This window comes from Arvicola amphibius, chromosome 4, assembly GCF_903992535.2.
Source record: "Arvicola amphibius chromosome 4, mArvAmp1.2, whole genome shotgun sequence".
Classification (NCBI taxonomy): Eukaryota; Metazoa; Chordata; class Mammalia; order Rodentia; family Cricetidae; genus Arvicola; species Arvicola amphibius.
The window spans coordinates 17,328,885-17,341,887 of NC_052050.1; the positions used below are offsets into that span (position 1 = coordinate 17,328,885).

General features: G+C 52.9%; 1 protein-coding gene across 1 annotated transcript in view; it reads right to left on the reverse strand.

Annotated features, from left to right (window-relative positions):
- Window positions 1–406: 406 nt before the first annotated feature.
- Crhr1 (corticotropin releasing hormone receptor 1) overlaps window positions 407–13,003 on the reverse strand; it is a 33,325-nt gene continuing 20,728 nt past the window's right edge. The window contains exons 5-13 of the mRNA XM_038327188.1: window positions 6,198–6,304; window positions 5,382–5,502; window positions 4,888–5,041; window positions 4,613–4,673; window positions 1,976–2,048; window positions 1,554–1,639; window positions 1,216–1,351; window positions 1,004–1,045; window positions 407–547 (exon numbers count right to left, since the gene is read on the reverse strand). Of these exons, the coding sequence (XP_038183116.1) occupies window positions 407–547; window positions 1,004–1,045; window positions 1,216–1,351; window positions 1,554–1,639; window positions 1,976–2,048; window positions 4,613–4,673; window positions 4,888–5,041; window positions 5,382–5,502; window positions 6,198–6,304 (921 nt within the window). The remainder of the gene's footprint in view (window positions 548–1,003; window positions 1,046–1,215; window positions 1,352–1,553; window positions 1,640–1,975; window positions 2,049–4,612; window positions 4,674–4,887; window positions 5,042–5,381; window positions 5,503–6,197; window positions 6,305–13,003) is intronic.

Here is a 13,003-nt window from a genome sequence, read left to right on the forward strand (position 1 = left end):
CTCCTACGGCTGTGGAATGCTGTCTGAAGCCACCAGACTTCTAATGCTGTCTCCAGCTCTCCTGACTGGACCATGTGGCCTTGGTTCTCAGTAGCGAGCAAAGACACGATCACAGAAGAGAGTTTCCCATGATGCCCCGGGGGTAGCAAGTGGCCTCCCCACAGCTGCTGGAGACTGCCGATCTTCAGTGAGCTGCTCTGGGAGAAGACAGCTCTCAGAGGGTCCACGAAACTGCTTCAGGATTCTCAGTCCCCGGTCTCCAAGAAGAATGGGCAGCAGGCAGCCGGATGCGGTCTGCAGCCCAGGGGTAGGAACGGGAAGGCCAACCGCCTCTGCAGACAGGCTCGCCTGCGAGCTTGCATCATTGCCCCAGCCTCAGGTCCGGGGGCTGCTCTGGGTCTGTAGCTCACACTGCCGAGGACTGCTTGATGCTGTGGAAGCTGACTCTGGTCGGGGAGGTGGGGACGGACATGGCACGGGCCACGCGGGCTCTGATGGAGTGCTTGTCCTGCCACCGATGCCACCTCTTCCGGATAGCGGAGCGGACCTGTGGGCACATCAGAGCTCGGGCTCAGGACACGCCCCTCCCTTAGCCCAGCTAGCAGCTGCTCAGGTGTAGTGACAGACTCTACAGTAGGGGGCAACATGCACATAATTGCTGCTGTTGGTTTGGTGTTTGTTGAGCCGGTTTCCTCCAGTGAGGAAGAGGACACAGTTTTCTAGTTTAACAAAGGTGCCATCTGGCTTTTGCCATACAGAACCCCTACCTTGCCCGACTTCTAAGACAGAGACCCTATCTTCTAGCCACCACCCATGCCGTGCCTAAAGTGAGAGGGGGAGCTGTCCTCACAGATGTAGATCGACAGGGACAGGGACTTCTCAAAGTTCTCTGCAGCAACCCGTGGGGACCCAGGAAGAGGGGGGGAAGTGAGCCCAGGGCAGAAGAGATATGAGGGGATAGTTCCCAATCTTGTTAGTCTCAGCCCTGGCCGTAGGTCCTTACCTCACTGTTCAGAAAACAGTAGAACACAGACACGAAGAAGCCCTAAAGGGAAGAGGGGAGTCAGAGGTGAGCAGGGTCCCTAACCAGCCCAGGTTGCTCCAGCCCCCCACCCCTAAACTTCAGGGCCTCTGCCTGAAGAATCCTCACCCACGCAGGCACAAATATGGTCCTCCTGGAGCCGGAGTGGCAGGGCTCAGGGAGAACGGTGGTACCTGAAAGGACTCCAGAAAAGAGTTGAAGTAGATGAAGACAATCCTGGAGACCTCGTCCTCTCCTGGGTTGACAAAGAATAGCATGTAGGTGATGCCCAGCAGGGGCAGCAGCACCAGAGTGGCCTTCACAGCCTTCCTAGGGTGGAACAGAGGCCAGAGTTACAGGCCACCCAGAAGGAGTGGGGCTGTTAGCTCTGGGGAGAGGGATGGGTTTGAGAGATGGTCTCAGGGATGTCTAGGAAGGTGGAGCTACTGCTTCTGGGTCGACCGACTGGCTTGGAAGTGATCAGGTTCAGAGGAGGCCGGGCCCTCAGAAGCATCCCTGGGGAGCCAGGTACCTGTACTGAATAGTCTCAGACGTGGTGGATGCCCGGAGTTTGGTCATGAGGATGCGGACAATGTTGAAGAGAAAGATAAAGTTGATCTGCAATTGGAGCACAGCAGCAGGAGTGAGGATAGGCGGCCGAGGTGGTGATGGGCAGCAGGGATCGGGACATGTGGCCGGGATATATGCAGGAAATGGAGGTGGGTATGGTGGACAGGCCAGGCTCTCAGTCCTCCCAGCTCTGTTCTTGGTGTTCCTGACACAGTCTCTCATCCCCCTCCGTCTCTTCCCCCCTTCTCTCATTAACGCTTGAGCAAATTCCTGGCCCAGGTTCCCTCTCTGGGGCCACCTAGGTAGAGGTCCTCTCTATCCCTGGTAGGCAGATTGTCCTTCCCCATGTTTGCTTGTCTCCTGCTACCTCCCCCAGGCTCTTACCAGCAGGACCAGGATCATGGGGCCCTGATAGATGTAGTCAGTGTACACTCCAGGACGTTTGCCAAACCAGCACCTAGAAGGTCACAGAAGGAAAAGGAAGGGAGGGGTCATTACAGTCCTTTCAGTGGCAGAGTGCTTGACTGTAGGGAAGTGCTTGACCAGAGCAGGATCAGTGCCATTGGCCAGGAGAAGGTACCCCAATTTCTAAGAAATCCAAGCCAGTGGACTCTGCTTCAGTGCCTCAGTGATCCTATATGCAGAGTGGATGGTACCCTGTGCCGAGAGACGTGGCCCTGTCTACCTGCAAAGAGGATGGTACCCCATGCTATGGGATGTAAAGTTTGGAGCAATCTGTGGAGGGAGAGTCTGAGAAAAAGGCTCCTGAACAGTTATAACCCTCATCCAAGTAGTTGTGACTATCTGACAGAGACCTTCAAGTTGGGTCCGACTGTTGACATTCCCTCACAGAAAGGCGAGTAGGGAGGGAGGGTCAGTGGACCCTTGCCTGAGAGTCCAGCCATTTCCTCCTATACTTCTTGTATATAATTCTGCCCTGACTGCACATAGCCTCATGTCGCAGGAGGTACTAACGTTTATAGCGTTAATTGGAGGTGAGACTCCATTTATGTGGCCACAGGGAAGTCATTACCCATTCTGTGGGGAGACCTAGTGGTGTGGCTACTTTGAGGTCACCGATGTTCCTATAAATAAACTCTAACCTACGCCCTGTAAGTAATCCCAGTGAACCTCCTGGTTTCCCCAGATGGACTTCTGTGAATTGCTTTGAGTTTGTCATTGGACCCCTAAAAGGAAGGGGTAGATGCTTGTTTGTATTTCTCAGGGAAATAATTCTCAAAACAGCAGCCAGAAACAGCCTGGAGCCTGACCTAGCACTGCTGTGTCTGGCGCCCACTCAGGGACTCTGGCAGTGGTTAATATGCTCACTGCCCTGCCGCAATTTCTTGAGAGCAGCCTGTGCAGGGAAGATTTCACAGCTAACACCTACAGCAGAGATGGGCTGCCTTGCAGGCTCCTGAGCTGCCCTGCAGCAAGCTCGATGGAGTAGGTGGAGACAGGGCAAATCAGAAGTCCTGTGTCCTTACGGGCATATGGACTTGCCGTGGATGCTTCTGCAAACCAGAACATGAAGTTTGTATAGGTGACCTTTTGGCTGTAACAAGCTTGTTTAACACTATTCCGGTCGTACATCACTGTTGTGAGCTCCAAACTGGGGCCCCAGTGCCTCTCTGCTTACCTTCCCCCTATGTTCGCACACCCAGAATCCTCCCACTGCACTGCTGGCATCTGTCCACCAGATGGGGCTCAGGGCTGCTCAGACCTAACTTTCTTTTAAGCAGTAGTACCCTTTCTGCTCCAGGGTGGGAATACGTGTAACAGGGATTACCTTGCCTCTCTCTTCCTTCTGATTCCCCCTCCTCCACCCCCATCTTCTGCCTCACATTTTCATGTCCTACAAAGCACAGGCACCCCCATCCAGGAATTCCCAGGAGGATCCCGGGGACACCCCACACCCACTTCAGTGAACCAACTGACTCCCTGCAGCCTGCCGCCTACCCTGCTGCTGTGCAAACCCTCCAGCCTGAGGCAGAAGGAACCCTGCTTTCACAAATGTGGGTGATGCTCTTCCAGACTTCTGGTGCAGCCCAGTGAAGGGAGGGGAGGACCTGCCACCGTGAACCCCCAGTCAACCAGTCAGCCAGCAGGGATGGGGGGGGATGCTTATGGTTTCAGCCTTGCCTGGCTCTTCCCCGCTTCTCTGTCTTTCTGTGAAGTTCCCAATCTCAGCTTCACACTGGAACCACCCTGTTACCCAGGCCACACCTCAGTCCCATAGCAGAGAGTTCTGAGGGAGAGAACTTTCTAGGTCTGCCCATAGGATTCCCCCACACATGCCAAGCCGCGACTTCAGGACTGACTGGGAATGCCCGAGTCTCCTTTACAAACAACCCGAGAGGAGCTGGACGAGTCTTTGAAACCACCTGGACCAGTTTCTATTAAGCCCATATAATCTTACTGTAAAACACGTCTTGATGGTAACAAGCATTTGTGCAGCATTTCCTGGGTGCCACGTCTATATGCTTAGTATGCACGGATGCACTTCACCCTCACTACAGCTCTGAAGTTGCAGCTTGTGACGATGCCCATTTCACAGATGAGGAAAACAAGGCCTGCTGTGACAGCCCCAAGGCCACATAGCTACTTAGTGATGGCACAATTCAGAACCTGGGCTGCCTGACAGGTGACAGGCCTAGAGGAACCCTGGCTGTCTGGTTCCACCTTTGGACTGGTGACAGGCCAGGACCCTGGCTGTCTGGCTTCACCTTTGGACAGGTGACAGACAGGGAGGGACCCCGGCTGTCTGGCTCCACCTTTGGACAGGTGACAGACAGGGAGGGACCCCGGCTGTCTGGCTCCACCTTTGGACAGGTGACAGACAGGGAGGGACCCTGGGTGTCTGGCTCCACCTTTGGCAGAGCACTGGAAAGGATCCTTGAATTGAGGCCAGTGCTCAGCTCTGCCTTTGTTGATGCAGAAGTCACTGCCCTTACAGGACAATGACCAAAATCCCCTGGGGACTGTGCTGAAGAGAGACTCTGACCTCACAAAGTGACTTACTTTTCATTGTCGTAGTACAGCTTCCCGATGGCCCATGCCACAATGATGGGGAAAGGTACACCTGAGGGAGAGAGGGGGCTGCCATTGAGCCCTTTGATAGAAGACCCCAGGGCAGTCCAGGGCCTGCAGAAGAGCAGGGATTTCTGGGAGTTGAGCTCTGATGCTTCCTTCATGGGGATCCCACGACTCTCACCCCTAAGAGGGGTGCAAGCCCCACCCTCCTGACCCGGCCAGTCCACGTAAGGAGATGCTGGTGCGGGGCTGACCCAGCTCACCCCAGCCGATGCAGACGAACATCCATTTGCGCAGCCGGTCGGTGGAGTAGGTGAGCACAATGGCGGTGTGTAGGTAGCAGCCCTCACCAAACATCCAGAAGAAGTTGGTGACGTGGAAGTAGTTGTAGGCAGCCGTCACCAGCCTGCACCATCCCTGCCCCAACCAGAAAGGACAATGAGCTTGGAGAGGGCATCAGTAACAGTGCCCCACCCCCAGACTCTTTGGGGTTCCTGCTCTTGTTCTGTGGATACCCACACCCGCATCCCCCACCTTTTAAAAAAATTTATGTGCATGGGTATGAAGATGTCAGATGCCCTGGAACTGGGGCTACAGACAGTTGTGAGCTGCCATCTGGCTGCTGGGAATTGAACTTGGTTCCACTCGGGTCCTCTGGAAGAACCCCAGCCCCAGGCCTAGCTCTTCTGCAGGATAACCCCACTCTAGCTCCTCTGACCCAGGCTCAGCCTTTTCTGTCTCTCTAGCTGGGACGCACCACATTGCTCTGGTGGACCTCGGGGTTCATGGTGAGCTGGACCACAAACCATGTGGCATTGCGCAGTATGAAAGCCGAGATGAGGTTCCAGTGGATGATGTTTCTCAGGCATCGGATGCTCCTGGGGCAGCAGGAGAGGGAAGGCGGCAACAGCAATGGAAGGAGAGAAGGAGGGATGATGCTGATATCACCCCAGCCCAGACACAAGATGGAGGAACTAAAGCTTGGAGTGAGTGGGGCTGACAGGTCGGCCTGAGCTCCACAAAGTCTATCTGGGGCCACCAAGACACCTGCTCTTGTCAGAGCTGATGTGGTCAGGGATCCCCCTTTGTTCTCCACACTCCAGGACTGAGAGGCAGAGGGCTGGCAAAAAGGTCCTTCAACAGTAAGTGCCCTCTCAACTTTCTGGTCCTGGTCCTACCTGCTCCCAACTTTTTCTTATCACTTGGGCCATGGCAACCTAACCTTGAGTCAGGAATGCCACTCTGTAGAACTCTCACCTCTTGGGGTCTACCTCTCTGAGAGCCCCAAGAGGGATGAGGACCAGCTTTAGGGGTAACACGGGTGAGCCTGGGCTTTGTCCTACCTCACTCTCCTTGTCCCGGCAGCTGTTGGGGGGAAGGACGGATGTGAGTCTGCCGGAGGTCCTGAGAGACCAGAAATTCCCGTGGATGCTACTCCCTACTACTCAAGGAGAGGCGGGTTACCCCTTTCTCAGCACCCCTATCTCAGAGCTATGCTTGCATCTTCTCCGCCTCCCCCGCGCATGCCCAAGGGCCCAGGGGATAGCAGGAGGCAGCTCCTGGGCCCTCTCACCTGAGACGCAGAAAGAGGACAAAGGCCACCAGGAGGGCTGCCAGGGAGATGCAGTGGCCCAGGTAGTTGATGATGACCGCGATGTGGTAGTGCACTTTGCTCTTCTTCTGAGGCAGGAGAGAGAGATGGGCAGAGTTGAGTCTCCCGCACACCCACACCTCTGCGCTCACTGAAAGTACTGGCTCTGTGAGGGCAGCACCAGGGAGAGGTGCTGGGGAAGGGTGTGGGAACTACTAATAGCTTTTGCCCTTCTCCAGAGTGACCCAGTGACTGTGAGCCATGAGCTACCACTTGGGTCAGTCTGTCTACGAATCCAGTCTGTCTACCGTGCTGTGTGGTTAGACTGGTATAAACGGAAGCTGCAGCCATGTCACGCAGAGTTCCCGTGTCACATTAACAAACGCTGTTCCCACCCACACATGTACTCCTGTGCTCGCAGATGTTCATGCCGCATTCTGTCCCAACGCCATGGCTGCGGTGGGTGCAGAGCCTCTCCCCGCCCCCCCACCCCCCAGGATCTCATCCCTCATCCACTTCTGAATTGAGTTCCCATCTTGGTCACACCTGAGTCTGGCTGCACAAGGACCTGGTACCCACATGAAAGCCAAGTGTGACTGTGGGAAGCTGTAATTCCAACAGGGGATCAGAGACAAGTGGCTTCCTGGGGTCCTGTCCTGCCACCCCAGCGACACTGTCAGTTCAGGTTTAGTGAAGAGATCCCTGTCTCAAAAAAATCAGCTCGAAAATGATTGAAGAAAACACCCTGAATCCACCTCCACAGGTACACATGGATGTGCTTCCCCCCTCCCCCGCCGCATGTGCATATATATGAACACATGCATGTAACGTGCACATACCCTGAAAGAAAGAACACAAATTCCTCATTCCCAGAGCCTTTCCCTACTCCTTGCCTGGCCATGGGCTGCCCCAAGTGAACAACAGCTCTTCATTCCCTCCCGCTGAGACTTCCTCCCCTCTCTCTGGACAGCAGAAATTGAACCCAGGGCCTTGAGAAGGCTAGGCGAATGCGCTGTCTTCTGTGAACTACACCCTTAGCCATTCCTAATTTAAAAAAACAAAACATTTTAATTACACTTATTTATTCAATGTGTGTATGTGTGTAGGAGCATGACTGTGATCATGTGTGTCATGGCGTGTGTGCGGAAGCTAGGGACAACTTGCACAAGCCAGGCCTCTCCTTCCACCAGGTGGTCCTTGAGATTAAACTCAGTTTCTCACACTTGGTGGCAAGCACCTTTACCCACTGGGCCATCTCTTTGGCCCCTAACTTTCTTAATTATCCAGTTGTGAATAATCTTCACCACACGCTACTGGCACACATACGAAAGCCTTCCCACTTAGAGCTTTCCTCATCTTGAAGCTTCAAAGTGACTCTGTGGGAAAAGCTGGAAACGCATCCATAACTTCTTTGCAGAAGAAGAAACCCAGATGATGCTGACTTGTTCTAGATTACCAACTTCATCTTATAAACCATCTTTTGTTACAGATAGGTCCTTACTTTATGGGGGAACCAGCCAGTGTACCCAGTGCTCAGCTCTCTACAGAGTCCCAGTGCAAAATCCCCATCCACCCTGTCCTAGGCTCCAGGAAGACAGGACATCACATGAGCAGCTCATACCTCTGGAGCCCTAGGACCCCAGGGTGGTGAGTGGAGACAGGGCAGGAAGGCAAGGAGAGGGGTCCATTCTGCCCTTCCAATGCCAAGGGTCTCTGTGGGCCTTTGGCAGCTGCCAGGATCCTACCAGAGGCTCCCGACATGCAAAATGCAAAGCCTTTCTGGAACCAGCACTTGATTTCCTTTTATTAAATTTTTCACATCCATGCTGAGATGCCCCTGGGTAATAACAGCATCTGTGGAGCTGAGCTGCTGCCACATCCCAGCTTTCTCTCAGGGCCTAGGAGGAGAGAGGGAGGAGGGACTTGCTGGCCTCTTCTGTCAGAGCCCCTACCCTGGTCACTCCACTTGCTCATCAGGGTGCGGCTTGGTAACTTTGAGAGAAGTCATTACTAAGCACACACCGTATGCTGGGTCCCAGACCAAAATCCTCGTGACGTCACTGAGATGGTCCCTGCACTCTCGTTTTCTGGATGGAAAGGCCACACAACTGATCCAAGCTGTAGTTTTAGCAATGGGAATCTGGACCAGCCTGGCTTTTGGGATCCTTTTTCTCCTTCCACTCATAGGGTTATGAGGGTGACAAGCAGGGACTGGGGAAGGGCACTCTCTTGATGGGGGGCTCTAAGCCTGTGTCCAGGATCTTGGTGGAGGGACTTCTGCAGAGAGAGCGTGGCTCACTAGTGTTTTTCCTCACTAAGGTCAGTGAAAAACAAAGTCCAGTGTTGCAGGGAACAGAGATCCAGCTGGGTCAAGCTCTGGGACCTACTCATCTCATGCCCCACACACATGCAATCTGAGGACCAGAACAAAAAGACAGCTGTGGGGAGGGCAAAGGTCATGGAGAGAGCGACAGAGACACCCCCAGCCATGGCAACCGCTGTGATATGAATGTGTTCCTGAAAGTTAAAGAGCTGGAAACACGGTGCCCAATACAGAGCTATTGGATGTGGGGCCTCCCAGCAGAGTGGGGGCCTCACTGCAGGATCTGGTTCCTTCTAAAAGGATGTGAGGCCCATCTGCTTTCCCTTCCTTTGCCTCCTGTCATGAGATGACACAGTGGGAAGCCCTTTGCAAGATGCTAGCCCTTAACCTTGGATGAAGCTGAACCAAAAGCCAATACTTTCCTACTCATTATAAATGATCCATGAGCTGGGGATGTAGCCCAGCTGATAGACTGCTTGCCTAGCACGCATGAAGCCTCGGGTTCGATTCTTAGCAATTCATAGCACCAGCCGTGGTGGCATATGCCTGGAAGCCCGGAACTCAGGGCTTAGGAGTCAAGTTTAAATAATCATTTAGATTTATTTATTTTATCTTTATGTCTATGAGTGTTTTGTTTGCATGTATGCATGTGCACTAAGTATGGGCCTGGTGCCTGCAGAGGTCAGAAGAGGGACTGGCTCTCCTGGATCTGAGGTTACCAGACAGTTGTGAATCCATGTGGATGCTTGGAATAGAACCTGGGTATGTGCAAAAAGCAAGTGCTTTTGACCGTTGAGCCATGTCTCCAGCCCCTCATTGAGATACAATGTCTGAGGTCAGCTTGCACCACATGTAACCTTGTCTCAAAAATTAAAAGATTCAATCTTAGGTATTCTGTTACAGTTGCAAAACCAGATCAAAACAGTTGCCAACTCTCTGAGAGATGAATGCAGCCAGTGTCACCCAGGAAGAACAGTAAGTGACAATGAGAAAGTTTCATTAACAAACCAGAGCTCTGGTCGGCCCTGTCTAGAAAGACACCTAGCAATACCCTGAGAAGCAGCCAGCAGTACCCCAAGGAAAAGCTAGTAACACCCCAAAAGGTTGTCAAGGACACCTGGACAGACCAGCCAGGAAATGTCTCAAGAGACAGCCAATGGTCTCCCTGGATTCCTGGCAACAGATGTCAGTGACACCCTGAGTTCCTGGGGACAAGCCACCAAGAACTGCAAAAAGCCACTGGATTCCCATAGCACAAGTGGACAGAACCAATCCCGGGAAGCTTAAGTAGCTCTCATTCCCTGTCCAATCTAGGGATGAGGTCCACAGGCTCCCTGAGGAGGGTGGCACAGTGGGGTGTTGGAGAGGGACCAGTGTTGCGCTCTCAAGACCGGACTCTAACAAGCAGTTAAAGCTGGCTGAACTGATTCTGACCAGACCAGAGGAAATCATCTTATCCCAAAGGCCAGCACCATTAGACCTGCTTGGATGCCCTGTCAGGATGAAAGCAATGAGATCTCCACAGCTCCTTCCCTGTGGCCCACTTCTCTCATTTCCCATCCCTGCTCATCATACGTGTGGCATTTCCTGTCCATCTGGCTTCCTGAGCTGCCTCTCTTACTCTTCTGTGAGTGGTCTGTACCTCTAGTTCTTGAAGTGTGGCCCTTAAGCCAACATCAGAGGCTGAGAGTTGGCGGACATCTTGAGAGAGGCAGTCAAGCTCCGCCCCAGCACCACAGAATCAGAACCTTTCCTTTAGCAAGAAGCCCAGGAAGTTGCTGAGCATCTGAACATTCTAGTGGCCCATTCCAATTACTGCCCCACCTCCAGCCCTGACCCCTGGCTCATAAGCTCACAGAGTCCCTTTCACGTCTCCACTGCACCCTCCCAGGATGAGCTTGAGACCCTGTGCTCAGCGGGTGTGGAGAGGAGACAGTGTTTCTAAGTATCAGGGGAACAGATAATAGTTGAGGACACTGTAACGGGTCACTTTGTGGGCGGAGCTCCAGGAAACAAGTTAGTGCAGGCAGGGTGGTCCTGGGGGGCTTGGTGCCATCCCTGGCCCAGATGAGTCAAGCTTCCCAGCTGAGGTGCCCACTGTGGACAGATCTCTGCACCTGCTGTCTCCATGCCCTCAGAGGTGCCACTTCTCAGGCAGCCTTCTGAGGTCCCGATGGTAATTTGGAGGAGAATAACTCCTAAAAGCTCTTATGTTTGACTGTTTGGTCCCCAGCTGGTGGAACTGTTTGGGAAGGATTAGGAGGTGTGGCCTTGTTAGAGGAAGTGTGTCACTGGGGGTGGGCTTTAAGGTTTCAAAAGTCCACACCATTCTTAGTTCTGTCTGCTTCATGGTTGTGCTTCAAGATATAAGTTATTGCTCCTGCGCTATGCCTGGCTCTTTGCTGTCATTCTCCCAGCTGTGATGGTCATGAACCCTCTGGAACTGGGATTAAAGACTGATACTTTTGTAAATTGCCTCACTTTTGTTACAATAGAAAAGTAACTAAGACAGACCCTTTATTTGCACCCCACCCCCACCCTTGTACTTGATCCGGGCTAATCCTAGGCTCAGAGCTGAGCAACCTGCTGCTCATCCAGCTAGATGCCTGCCTCTTTGTAAATTTGAGTGGGCAGAGAGCCTTGGAGGCTAGGGGCTGGCACTAGAGATGGAGATTCCACTAAAGGAACTGGTAACTAAGGGCAAACATACAACCAGGCCAGCAGGGGTGGCCAGGGAAGAGCAGCAGAGCCAGATAGAAGAGAATCAGGCAGGGTTGGGTCACTGCATGGTATATGTGGGTCTCAGTCCTGACAAAGCAGGACCCATGGTGCCTGGGGTTTCCCCACCAATGTCACCTTCTCTCAGTTACACTGACATCTATTCTGACTTCCTGGTGGACGACTCAGGCATGGTGGGAGGATGAATCTTCTTTCTTTACCAAGGTTCAAGCTAATACCCTCTCCCTCCCACCAGGATCCAAGGGCTGAGTTATTCTTAGCCTTGTGAGGAATTTCAAGGAAGTTCCTTGCTCAAGATCACAGCCCATGGGCACACCATCAAACATCTCCAGACCTCAAACTGGCCATCCCCAGGCCAATGCTGCCCCAAGCACACTGCCAAAGAAGGATACTTCAAGTCTCCTTACCTAACCTTGCTGATGGAAGGAGGGGAGACTCTCATCTTGATAGGGCAGGGAGAAGGGAAGCTTCTGGGAGCCCCCCATCAGCCAACCAGAAGAAAGGGGATTAAGTTAGAGCAGGGAGGTGGGAATCCTGAGGCAGGAGACTCAGAGGCAGGTTGGGAGGTTGAAGTAGGAGCAACTGCGGAGACTCCAGCTTTGCCCAAATCCAAGGGCATATGGTTGCATTGGTATTGGGGTGTCAGTCTCATTGTAGGGCAGCTGGAGAGGCATCAGATGCTGCCATTAATCTTGCAGTTAGGTAGCAGCAGTAGGGAGGGCCAGAAGACTTCTGCTTTGCCAACATATTCCCATCTGTACCATCCATCCCTGGACAGGAACTGCAGCTTTAAGAGCAAAGGCCCCATCTCTTTCCTGCTGCCTCCTCTACTATAGGCTGAAGAAGGAGTCTCCTATCCTACCATTTGCTGGCACACCTGCTTCCTAGTGGGGCTCTGACCCTCTCCCAGCCTAGGCCTGCTCAAGTTGGCTCACAGCGGGGTCAGGGTCAGACAACTGCTGGCTAGGCCTCATTGGATCCAAGATGCCAGATAACCCTCATGCTGCATGCTGAGGAACTTCCCACCTAATAGGACAGCAGCTTGACATCTTTTCTTTTCTTTTTGCCAAAACTGACCTGTCTTCATGGTGTCTAGAAGAAGACAGGGAGTCCAATAGTTTGGTGTCTTGAAGCTGGGGTGGGGCAAGCTACTGCCCCCATCCACCTTGCTTCAGTAGGTACCTGGTTCCGATCTATGACTTCAGTGCACATTCACACCCAGGCTATGTGACATTGTATGCTACTCCCCACTTTCCAGGCTTGAGTTTCCCACTTTTGCTTCATTTGCAGGCTCCCTGGGGCATCTGTTAAAAATACCAGTTTCTGGGATATAGTTCTGTGGGAAAGTGCTTACTATGCAAGCATGAGGACTGTAGTTTAAATCTCCACATAAAAGCTGAGTTGGTAGCTGGAGTGATGGCTCAGTGGTTAAGAACTAGCTGCTCTTCCAGAGGACCTGGGTTCAAATCCCAGCATCTACTTGGGGAATCACAACAGTCAATAATGCTGGTGCCAGGGTTTCTGATACCCTCTTTGCCTTTTCAGGCACCAGGCACACACAGAGCATACACAGGTATGAATGCAGGCAAAACACTCATAGAAACTAATAAAAGTAATTTTGAAAGTTGAGTGCCTATGATGGTCCAGTTGTAGTCTCAGGGCTTGGCAGGTGAGACAGTGGATCTCCGAGGGACGCTGCCTAGCTAGACTAATAAATCACTGAGCT